Source organism: Procambarus clarkii, chromosome 63, assembly GCF_040958095.1.
Source record: "Procambarus clarkii isolate CNS0578487 chromosome 63, FALCON_Pclarkii_2.0, whole genome shotgun sequence".
Classification (NCBI taxonomy): Eukaryota; Metazoa; Arthropoda; class Malacostraca; order Decapoda; family Cambaridae; genus Procambarus; species Procambarus clarkii.
Window position 1 is genome coordinate 7647906 of NC_091212.1, and position 12811 is coordinate 7660716.

General features: G+C 35.2%; 2 protein-coding genes across 4 annotated transcripts in view; one reads left to right on the forward strand and one right to left on the reverse strand.

Moving 5' to 3' along the window:
• nompB (intraflagellar transport protein 88-like protein nompB) overlaps nucleotides 1-1243 on the reverse strand; it is a 51910-nt gene extending 50667 nt beyond the window's left edge. Inside the window, exon 1 of one of the 3 annotated variants that reach the window (XM_045760789.2) lies at nucleotides 1159-1203. The gene's annotated coding sequence lies outside the window, so the exon portion shown is untranslated. Of the gene's footprint in view, nucleotides 1-1151 lie in introns of all 3 variants that reach the window. The other 2 variants (XM_069308680.1, XM_069308681.1) reach the window with 2 other exon arrangements.
• A 412-nt stretch (nucleotides 1244-1655) lies between these two features.
• Nucleotides 1656-12010, forward strand: eIF1A (eukaryotic translation initiation factor 1A). The gene is made up of 6 exons (XM_045760792.2): nucleotides 1656-1811; nucleotides 4673-4767; nucleotides 4962-5057; nucleotides 6582-6714; nucleotides 9391-9497; nucleotides 11571-12010. The coding sequence occupies exons 1-6, from the start codon at nucleotides 1796-1798 to the stop codon at nucleotides 11574-11576; spliced, it is 453 nt and encodes a 150-aa protein (XP_045616748.1). The 5' UTR covers nucleotides 1656-1795; the 3' UTR covers nucleotides 11577-12010.
• Nucleotides 12011-12811: the final 801 nt, after the last annotated feature.

Below are 12811 nucleotides of genomic sequence, written 5' to 3' on the forward strand. Positions count from 1 at the left end.
TAGTTGGCCTCCTGTCCTATGCAGGTCATGTTTAAACCCAACTATTTTCTCTTGTATATCTATCCATCCTATATTTTACAACACACCAGAATTGTAATCATTATTACCCCCATGTACCACATGCATGGTGGAGGTGGGCACTTACTCAGAGAAGGCTGAAAAGCAGCACAGGGAAATAAGGTTAATGACACTCAAAATGACACCCATCCATTCACCAAACTTTCACACCAATGTTATCGGAGAGAACATAAGGTATGTACTGCATTTACTTTAGTGATGTTATATAAATAAACTTGAATATATACCGGAAAGGATGACTGGAATAAACAGCAAATGTCTTGCATGGTCCAATAGACCTTACATAATTTCCTTTACTCTTGTATTTGACATATTGACATATTGCACCCTACACAGTCACAATTCTACTGTGAAACCATATTTTCCTATATCCTGTCTAAATCTAACTGTGTAATTTGAATTCACTGTGACAAATACTGATTTAATATTTCTAAAACTGTATGTGGGAAGTGGCTTTAATATTTTTTCCATGTTACCCTTTGATTAAATTTATTTTCATAGTTCTGTTATTACTTTTTTTTGCTCTTTATTATCTTAGCAATGTAGAGTAACCTCTATGTAATTTCTTTGGAAACTTGCTGTCACTACCTATGTATTTATAGACAGCAAAAGAAGTTTGTTTATTGATCTTTACCCATTATCAACTCTGATAACCATTACACAGGTATTACATTAAGCATAAACCCAAGTTAAACTCAGTTCTGACGAGTCTTTGAACGAACTTACCCATTCATCTCCTATAATAGTGTTACTCATCAGACTTAAATGACTTTAGAAGGACAAGTGTACAAAATATTCACCAAATTTATATTTCCACAGATTAATCTAAAATTTAATCCAATACAGTACTTCCATTAACATAAATAGCTACGTTCTCAGGGATACAATACACAACTTGACAGTTCTCACCAAACACCCTTAGAACGAGCCTGTCTAACAAAAACAGCAGCAGTCATTGAAGGAGATTGAATTAGCATATTAGCACAACTAATATTTTGCGCTGACAGTTAATGTCAGAGTGCAAAATACACGCTGGTTGGTGCAATACAGCAGTACAGAAACCTTCCACCCACCGCTCACCCAGTGTCAGAGGCTCGCTCACAACACGACACAAACTCTGTGTTTGTTTACATCCACTTTTCCCGGGCAGGAATGTGGTGTTCCAAATAATATTCCAATTGTCATTAATCACCCTCATATATAATGGTAAAGCTATATTAGTTATTTAAGAAATAGATTTTATGTAATTTACTTGGTAATGTTTCACTATGGTGGGCATTTTAAAGTGTTTGTGATAAATCAAGGAAATTGCTAATTTGTTTGATGCAACTATTATATTACATTATCTTTGTTGTAATATTAATTGTTAATTTCACTTTATTTCAACTAAAATAATATACTCACATTTTCTTAGAATTTTAAGCAATAAGTTACAATTTAAAGACATATATGAAAAAAAATATAAAATACAACTGAGCTCCAAACGCTAATAGTTATGTGTTATTTAAATTAAAATTAATACTAACACGCTAGCTTTTTCCTTAATAAATTTCACTGTTTAAAGTAGCATAGTAGTAAAGATTTGTTTCAATACGGTGGAGTATAGTGTGTGTATTGACGGTGGTGGTTGAGCCTTGAGGAGCAGCAGCAGCGACGACGAGACCCGTGTCAGCGGCCTCCTTCACTACCACCCTCCGCCTCACACACAACACCAGTCATGCCTAAGAATAAGGGTAAGCTTCCCCATCCAGGCGCCTCCGGGGCCACAGTTGTCCGGGTCCAACGTGGCGGGCGTCCCACTACTGGGAGGGGGAGAACTACGCCTCTTGGTGGCGTATCAATTGTGAAGGGAAAACGCAGTCCCAGGAACTAAGCGGAGTATTGTATATATTTTGTTTTGTATATTTAATGGTGGTTATTATAGAACGAGGCTTACTGCAGCCAGGCTGTTGATGGATATTATTATTGGTGTAAGTAGCTCCGTGGCCAAGGGGTAATATTGAGTATGGTGGTGATGTGGGGGTTGGTTAGGCCTCCCCGTGGGGAGGGGTGGGGGGGATAATCAAAATCTATCCCAGCCTAATGTTTCGGGTCCATCATATCCTCCACACAACACACACCATTATTTCTCTTTAATGGCTGAAGTAGCCCATTTTTTTTTTTTTTTTTTTAATGGCCAGTTCATTGAGTACAAGTTTTTTTCCTGATTGTTGTTTTTTGAAGCGTCTAAGCTCTTGCTCGCTATAACATAAACTTGTCTTTGTTGGGTTATATTTGAATTGTAGGGATGATGTAGCTGGGTTTAAATGTTTGGCAGCAATTGAGTCCTATTTCATAGTTTTGGTATTGGGGGGGGGAATGGAAATTAATACAAAAATTTGTATTATTAATTACAAAAATCTGTAATTGAATACAAATTCTTGTTAATCCTAAAATTTAGGTATACATGTTTGCTGTTTGATTATACTCTGCAAATTGGCTCTTATTTACATTTAAGGACAACTGTGTTGTGTAAATTTTGTTTAGCTTTTGTATTCTTGGTTTACCCTTCCATGCACTTTTGTGTAGGCCTACTTGAGTCATGACCTACCTTGCTCTGTGCTTCATCCCTCGAGTGGTCTTCAGTTTGAACAATATCTGTATCACTCGGCCGGTATTTGATGACTTGTCACTTCCCACGTTTACAATTTTGAAGGAGTTGGCATGTATGCACATTTGCCATTCTCTCCGGCTGACATTACCACACTTGTTGGCTGCCCTTTCCCTAAGGGAAATGGGCAGTCGGGTTCCTGTTTCCTCAAGTCTGGGAGGACTTCGGGTTATTACTTTGAGCATGTAATGGTTGGTGGGTTAACCCTTAAACTGCTCAGCATAAGAGGGTATAATTTGAAAAATATTTGACTTATGTAAAAATTACTTGAAGTTAAAATCTCCAACTTATTGGCTTCAACGTCGTGAAACTTTCAACATTTTCGGAAATAGATTTTGGACGAATACAGTATATATAAAGTTTTGTTGATAAGGAGAACGGCTACTATTAACTGGAACTGATGGATAATGCAGTAATAGATACAAGCACCTGTCTGACACAAAGAAGAATAGTAGTGTCCACAAAGTGGATATACAGCTGGTACCTTTTATAGCATTGCTGAGTAATGCGTAACACAAATAATGATTGTTATTATGCTCTATTTTGTTATATATTGTATAAATACTTTGCCCAATGTTATCAGTTACTTTCAACAATGTCCAAAAGAAAATTTTAGATTTTTTCTTCCTTTGTTTATTTGTTGTAACCTATTCATCCTGAAGAATGCATACCCCTACCTACCTATGCGAAGACAGAATTAAATTGGTCGACCAAAAAATGTCACAACTTTCAAAACTTTTGAATATTTTTTTAGGATTTTATTTTTCAGAATTCAAACTATTTTCCTTGTTTCTTTAGATTGTTTGATGATTAAGAACCAGATTGGGGCTTTTTTACTTATATAAAGTATCCCCTAAATTATTATAATTATCCCTATACATATTTTGATTTTTTGGGGGGTTATATTTTCTCGACTTCATTTCAACACGGTGACCAACAACTTGGACATATTTGAGTATGAATGCCAAACGGTGTTTATTACAACATACAAGTAAAATCGTGAATTAAAACTGCCTTATTCATTGTCGATAACTTCAACTCGATTATATCTATAACTAGAATTTCAACTTCAGTATCCAAAAATCTAGTTTCTGACCGATTATCACCGTTTTTACACATGGTGTGCACAGTTCTGTTCTGCAATCCCTATAGAATTGATTTTTCATAAACTCTAAACGTTTGGAGTTATAAATTTTTGTCTAAATTTGTGCATATTTCGAATGCCATATTGACTTTTTTTCAGTAACGTAAACTATACAGAAAACCTTTATTCTAAATATATGAAAATTTGAAGATCATATTATGCTCTCAGAACGGCATAACACCAAATGAACAGTTGGTGATATTTTATATTTTTGCAGCCGATTTCAAAATCTGTAATTTTTCAATATTCAATTTTTAATTTTTTTATTTTCTTTTTCAAGTTTCACTGATATTTAGACAAAGTTGGAGCATTTACCTAGTAGATTATGCACAAAACATTTGAGTTTCAGAAAATTTTAAAGAGCTCAATGTCACGCATGACGTTTTGCACAGTTTAAGGTTAAGGTGCATGTCTGGGCTGACTCAAAATGCTGATTTGGTTTTGCCATCCTGCTTGAAGGATTTTCTCAAGTGTGTCATGTTATTGTAATTTCATAATGCTCCTATAGTTATAACAGCCTTTTGAATTCCTAGTCTTTTTCATGTGGAAATCTGCTGTCCCTGTTGATGCTTTTTAATCCACATAATATAAAATAATAATGACAATAATTTATTTAGGAAAAGTACATGCAGAGTTGCAGTACATTGTTTGATTTAAAGATAGAGGTAGTACATACAATACCTAAAGCCAATACCTAAATGCCTAGTTTAAATAGCCCAACCTGGTATATTATGGCTAATATTGTAGCCTGTTATGTAATTTAAGATATTGCTTTCAAACCTAATTAATTTTCCAAACAGGAAAGGGAGGAAAGAACAGGAGGCGTGGTAAGAACGAAAATGAGGCAGAGAAGAGGGAATTGATCTTCAAAGAGGAGGGGCAAGAATATGCACAGGTAATCAAATGGTTTTTAATATGGTATGTGTTTGGTACTGTAATTGATAATAGTATAGAGCTGATTTTTTTTTTTTTTTTTAATTGCATGCAGCATGATCACAATAGCCACTTGTTGCCATGTATCCTTCATCATTGGAAAGTATTTTTTCCTTCTATTAAAGTTTTTGACTAACATTTTTCTTTTATTGCCAGGTTACAAAAATGCTTGGCAATGGAAGACTAGAAGCTCTGTGTTTTACTGATGGCATGAAGCGACTTTGTCACATTAGAGGAAAACTTCGCAAAAAAGTAAGTGTTATTCTGGGGGTTTTCTAGACCATTGGTTCCCAAAAGGTGGTAATAACCTCCCACTTGGGACTAACCATGAGGTTGCTCAAGCTATCCAGAGAATTGTTAAAAGTCCAGTTGCATTGTTCCACCCATTTTGCCATTACAGTTGTAAAGCAGGTAAAATAGGCTGACAAATTGTCAAATATGTTTAGGGGGTGAAAGTAAACACAACTGTCTTGGGGGGGGGGGAAGTACCCAGTATACTGTATGATGGGTAACATAGCTACATATAGATATCAATAAATCCATAAATATTTTTAGGGCACAGGATGAATTAAACACTTGTATTGTGTAATCAGTTGCTTTCAAGATAGATGGCTATACTAAAAGTTGTCTAGCCAGACTTGCTATGAAACATAAACAGAAAACCAGGCAGCCTTGTCTACACCTCCAGCCAGTTCCACCATAATGCAGCTACTGCCGCTGCTCGCGCTTGGGAACATGGCATCCACAGTTACCATAATGCCTCGGATAATAGTACCAAATTGTCTATTTGCCCATTACATCTTTGTATGCAAGATGGTTCAGTTATATACACACTTGTATGGCACTTTTTATGTGACAATGTTGGGCCACTAGGGAAGTAATGAAACAGGAAATTCCTTAATACTGTACTTTCACTCCACACAGTAGTGTGAGTGAACTGTGGTGCTGAGCGAGTTAAGTGGAAGTTGATTTCCATTAGGCATAAAATTTACATTATACATAAGTAGCTGTTGAGAGACGCCTCCACAATTGTAGTGCGAGGCAGGTTGTCGTCGGCAGTCTCCACCACATCAACCCTCTTTTGCCTTCACTCGGGCACTTTAAAATATACAGTACAGTACTGTATATACTGTGTATAGAGTTCAATAATTGTGTATGCAAATTAAATTTATTTTGTATTTATAGATACTACTGTATGTACCAATAAGATTTACAAAGTAATTGACTTTTAAATAAAATTTCATTTTAACATTGTAACAATTTGTAGTATTTGATAACTATAGAGTTGAAATTAAGTGCATACTGTACTCCCAAATCCTGGTCTTTTAACCCATTCCATTAAAGACAAAATCAGATCACTAGTTTCCTTTTGGAATTTAATTTTTTTTATAAAATAGTTTCTAGAAAAGGTAAATTTGGATTGTCAGAGGTATGCAGGCTGTGTAGTGTGTTTTTGTAAGTACAGATGAGCGTGGTTACTGTCTGAAGGTAACACATTGCAGTGTAATGCCTACAAGGAATACTTGCAAAAGGCTGGTAATGTGAGGAAGAATTAAGATTTGTATTATTCCAAGGAGATGGAGAATAGTTTTGATTTGAATTGCAAAGTTAGAATGGGCTCCATGACATTGGGTTCAAATTGTTCCAAGAACACATTATATTTACTGTAGATTTAAACAATTATAGTCACAACAGCATATTGTTGCTAGGGCAGGCAAATTTGATACTATCGTATTTTTTTTCTTGTTTTTTTTTAATGTGCCAATAAAATTTCAGGTATGGATCAACCAAGGAGACATCATTCTTCTTGGACTACGTGACTATCAAGACAAAAAAGCTGACGTGATCCTGAAATACAATGCTGATGAGGCCCGAAATTTGAAGTCGTATGGTGAAATCCCAGAATCGGGTAACAATTAACTTTTTTTTTTTTTATTTTTTTTCCTCTCGGATAACTGTACTTGCTCTAAATTGTCAATCGACTAGTGTACAGGTAGCTGTGCCTGTTGGCCTCGATCATGTCTTCAGTTGAAACTGAATGGAGTCTATCTCCACCATCTCGGTTCCTAATGCATTCCATTTATTAAGTACTGATGCATGGAAAAGTTTTCTTTGTGTGCATACATGTGTAATTACCCAAGTGTAGTTACAGGGCGAGAGCTACACTCGTGGTGTCCCGTCTACCCAGCACTGTCATAATAATGCTTGAAACTACTGACAGTTTTGGCCTCCACCTTCTCACTTAAATTGGTCCAACCGTCTGCCACTCTGTTGGCGAAAGTGAATTTTCTTAAATTTTTTCGGCATCATTGTTTAGTTGAAATCTGTGACCTCTTGTTCTTGAAGTTCCAGGTCTCGGGAAATCTTCCCTATCGATTTTATCAATTCCTGTTACTGTTTTGTACGTAGTGATCATATCGCCTCTTTCTTGTCTTCTAGTTTTGGCATATTTTATACCTCTAACCTCTCCTCGTAGCTCTTGCCCTTCAGTTCTGGGAGCCACTTAGTAGCATGTATTTGCACCTTTTCCAGTTTGATGTGCTTCTTAAGATATGGGCACCACACAACCGCTACATATCCTAGCTTCGGCCTAACAAACATCGTGAACAATTTCTTTAGTATTTCACCATCCATGTATTTAAAAGCATTTCTGAAGTTAAAAAGTGTTACATAGGCTCCTCGCACAACATTAATTACATGCTCCTTGGGTGATAGTTTTCTATCTAGAACCCCTAGATCTCTCTATCAGAATTCTTTAAAGATTTCCCACATAATTTGTAGGTTGTGTGAGGTCTATGTTGTCCTATTCCACATTCCATGACATAGCATTTATTCACATTAATTAATTTAAATTCCATTTGCCAAGTGGTGCTCAATGTACTTTTGTCCAGGTCTTCATGAAGGGCATGACAATCTAAGTTTCTTTTCCTTCCTATTATCTTAGCATCATCAGCAACCATGTTCATATAATTCTGTATACCAACTGGAAAATCATTTTATGTAGACAATGAACATCACTGCAAGAACTTAACCCTGTGGTACTCCACTTGTGACATTTCTCCAGTCCGATGCATTGTCTCTGATTACTGCCCTCATTTTTCTATGTCGGAAAATTTTTCATCCATGTTAGCTTACCTGTCACCCCTCCAATATTTTCTAGTTTCCAGAACAACCTCTTATGTAGAACTCTGTCAAAAGCCTTTTTTAAGTCCAGATAGATGCAGTCAACCTAACCGTCTTTCCTGTAAAATCTCTGTGGCTCGATCGTAGAAACAGAGTAAATTCGATATACAGGATCTTCCAGATCGAAAACCATACTGTGTGTCTGATATATCATTTCTCTCCAGGTGTTCTACCCATTTAGTTTTTAGTTTTTCCAATATTTTCACTATTACACTTGTCAATGATACAAATCTATAATTGAGGGGGGGGGTCTTCCCTGCCACCACTTTTATAGATTGGAATTGTTAGCCTTTTTTTCCACCCATCTGCTACAACTCCTGTATACAGGAATGCCTGAAAGATAGGTGAAGTGGAATGCTTCATTCCACTTGTGTGCGGCTCATCTAGGTACCGTTTCCACCTGTCCTTGTGCGAGAGTACTACCTGTGTTAATATTGTCTTTATTTACAGTATATTCTCAAAAAATTGTATGTATGATAATCATTTCTTCCCTAACTTTCTAGTGACGTAAGGTGCAATTCATGCAGCTTTACGTCACTTGTACCTCTTGGTTCTGAAACTAGTCTAGTGGCTTACCCATGAATCTTCTCCAGCTTTGTTTTATGTTTGAGTAAGGGATGGACTCCATGATTGGTCTTGCATATGTGTTATACAAGACTAAATAAATTATTTCTAAAGGCAGTTCTGATGTAAGCCAGCCTCACATAGGCCTCTTGTGTCCTTTTGATGTGGGCTTCAGGAGATGGGTTGTGTGTGATACTGACTAAATCCTTCATGAATCTCATAGAACGACTTGATCTCCCATTCGGTACCTTTTCTGGCCTGCTTCCTCCACCTAGCTTCATTATTTTACATTCACTTGAGCTGAACTTTAGTAGCCTTTGTTGGACCATTCCTGCAGTTTGTCTAGGTCATTTTGTTGCCTCTTGTTGTGGATGTAAGAAAATGGCAATAAGGCATTGCTGCAAAGTTTCGACAGCTGGGTAGACAGCGCTTCGGGTTCATAGTCCTGAGGTTCCGGGTTCGATCCTCGGTGGAGGCGGAGACAAATGGGCAAAATGTTTTTCACCCTGATGCCCCTGTTACCTAGCAGTAAATGGGTACCTGGGAGTTAGACAGCTGCTATGGGCTGCTTCCTGGGGAGAGTGTAACAAAAAGGAGGCCCGGGTTGCGGGGATGCTAAGCCCCGATATCATTTCAAGATAATCTCTCGAGAAGTATAGTTTTATATTATATATTGGGATAAGTTGTTGGATATGTCCTTCGACTATCCTTGTGTAATACTCTAAAATTATTGTTTAGATTTTGAGTAAAAGAAAAGCACCTCTTGCACAGTTAGTTCAGCAGTTTGTTATAACAACTTAATGTTGAAGGGTTGAGAATAACACACTTTCCTTTACAGTTAAGGTGAATGAGAATGCCACCTTTGTAGAAGATGGCATGGATGATGATATCGAGTTTGATGACTACTCGGAGGAAGAGGAGGATGTTGCAGCCGATATTGATGCGGTAAGTTGACGAAATTGCGCAAATTTTATTGAAACTAGAGCCTATTTTGATGTGACTACTAATCAGGGGACATACCATAGTTTTTTTTTTTTGTTTTTTTTTTCAAAAACATTTTGAACTGACCTTTGGCAATAAAAGGGAGTACTTGACACTTTCGCTCGTTAATGATGCAGTATGGCGTCAAAATGTAAAATTTTGGCCCACTTTTGCACTTGGCTGCGGGAGGGGCACGCCACGGTATTGGACATTATCTGCACATGTTCATGTAGGTCATTTCATTGTGAATATATTGATACCAAAATGAAAGACCTAGGGCAAGAATTGAGGTAACAAAGTTAAAGAGCACACATTTTATTGCTCTTGATGAGCACTCATGGGGGTAGCGCGCTATCACTTTGTTTGCTATGGATATTAGGCAGGGCTTTTGGACTTTGTGTATTTAATCCTGTAGAGAATTCTATTGCGAACCCATTGATACCAAAATGAAAAACCTAGGACGAGAATTGAGATGAGAGTATACGCTGTTCAGTATTGCCCCTCGCTCCCGTGGCATGCCAGGTGCACCTTGGTGGCACAGCGCTCTTGCCAAAAGGGTTAAGTCGGGCACTTGTGCTGTGGATTGCCAATTTTGGAACATATTTAAATTCTGTAGTTTCATTGATGGGATAAATCTACAAAACACTTAAGTACACATTCACTGCTACCAAGAGTTTCCTTGATATTCTAGTTGAAATTTCCTCCCCAGGATACATTTGGATAAACAGTAGTCTGCATATTTTAAAATATTGTGAAGAATACAAGACTACTTGATTCTTAGCATGTTGATGTATAAAAGTACAGTACTTAATAAAGTTGTGCTTGTGGAGCCCATGCTTAAAGCACGCTTCATGAAACAAGTACTTTGGAGCAAATGATAGGTACAGTATATTGAAAAGTATCGGCCATTACTTCATTTAGTTTGCCCCCCCCCCCCCCTGTACAACCAGCAGTAATTGGGAATTACATGGAAAGGGATTTTATTCTGTTGAAACATGTTGGATAACTTTCCTTGTTCAAATTTCAAGCTCTTGTTGAACAGTCAAGTGTCTGGTCACTTGGCCATTGCTGTTCACTACCTCCTGGCCCACCAGTGGTTTTTGTGAGTGCACTTACCCTTAAACACTTTTATGCAGAGATGATGGCTGCTAAAAACTACAACTAAGTGGGTACTATACTGAAATTTAATGCCGACAAATGCAATGGAAATATATTTAAAGATCGATAACCATTCCTTGGTAATACAGGGTGAAAGGGAGGAGAGTCTTTATTAGAATAGAGGTCTGGGGTTATTCATAACCAAACCTATTACCAAAGTAATGTATTAGTAAAGTAATATATGCTGCACATGCAAAACTCGCAAATGAGAGTAAATATTTGTATGGTATAGTTACCAATATCTGGAAATGGGCACAAAAACATGTAATGCTTTTTTTTTTTTTTTTTTAATAATTCTCCTGAAAGATAATGAAATGCAAAAGGTATCTAATAAAACCATTAGAATAATAACTTCATGGTCCTTGCTAAAATAATCTTAATTTGAAGTGGGGGGGGGGGGTTATTTAATTTTGCTGCTTTGCTTTCACATGCCTGTACAGTTCATATACTGTGTATAGGATATGAGTTGACCTCTATGGGTAATAAATGATTACAATGCATGTTGATGAAATGACTGTTTTGCAGTATCTGGACACCAATTAATACTATTGTTGAAGACCCAACTGTTATATGCCATGCATCATGGTACTTCTCATATTATTATATCTTGACTGCCACAGATTCTTGATTTTGTAATTTTCTGGAATCTGGAATTTTCCTACCAATCTGTATGCCCCAAGACTATAAATTCATTCCTTGATAAATCTGAAAGCTTTGACATCATTAAAGTTTTTTCTGCTCATTGGCATCCTGAAGTACATTTAAGAGCACTTTTACATTCTGTAACTTGTTTAGCTATACTGTACTGGCTTAACACTGATTAACTGTCGACTAGTTGAATTTGATGCAGTTAGTATGTAAAACTATTCTCTTTTCCAGATATGAAGATGCTGGAAGCCTTGCGTAAGTGGTGCGAGTGTAATTGGTCAGTCTTGCTAGAAAAGACACGGCAAGATTGATAAATTTCAGCAATGTTAATAAATATTGGGATTTTACCTATTTATTAAAGTCTATAAACTGATGATAGCCAGTTAATTATGACCTAGAGGTATATATAAAATAATTAGAACCATTCATAAAAATCCATATCTTGCTAATTTTCCCTTTTTGTTTATTCTTTCCATACAGTTTAAAGTTTTGTATAGTAGCCACATCTTATTGCAAGGACGATTGAAGCTTTTGTTCATTAAATGTCCAAATTCACACTTCTAAAATACTTTAACATTTATACCTAGACATTTGAATTCAGTTTTGGTATGTAAAAGTTTGTTGCAATTGAAACTTTAATCTTGTCATTTTATATAAAGCTTAATATCCAATTGTGTTTTGGCATCCTTATGATTAAATACATAATTATCATGTTTGGTTCTGGCCCAATGAAAAACTGATAACTTAGATTTTGCTGCCTTATTATATTTAAACATACACATGAGGGGGCCCATCCTAACTTTGTTAATGTCAAGTGTAATATAATAGCAGCTCACCTTTGCCCACTCTGGGTACCTCTGGTGTAGTTATTCAGACCCACTCTTAAAGGTTCAAATGCTTATTAGCCCTTCCCATATTTAAACTTGTTCCACGTCTGCTGCTATCCTTGGCTGGTTAGTGTGCAAATTTTGAAAAACTGCCTTTTTATATATATATAATATATATATATATATATATATATATATATATATATATATATATATATATATATATATATATATATATATATATATATATATATATATATATATATATATATATATATATATATATATATATATATATATATATATATATATATATATATATATATATATATATATATATATATATATATATATATATATATATATATATATATATATATATATATATATATATATATATATATATATATATATATATATATATATATATATATATATATATATATATATATATATATATATATATATATATATATATAATATATATATATATATATATATATATATATATATATATATATATATATATATATATATATATATATATATATATATATATATATATATATATATATATATATATATATATATATATATATATATATATATATATATATATCACATACACATACACACACATACATT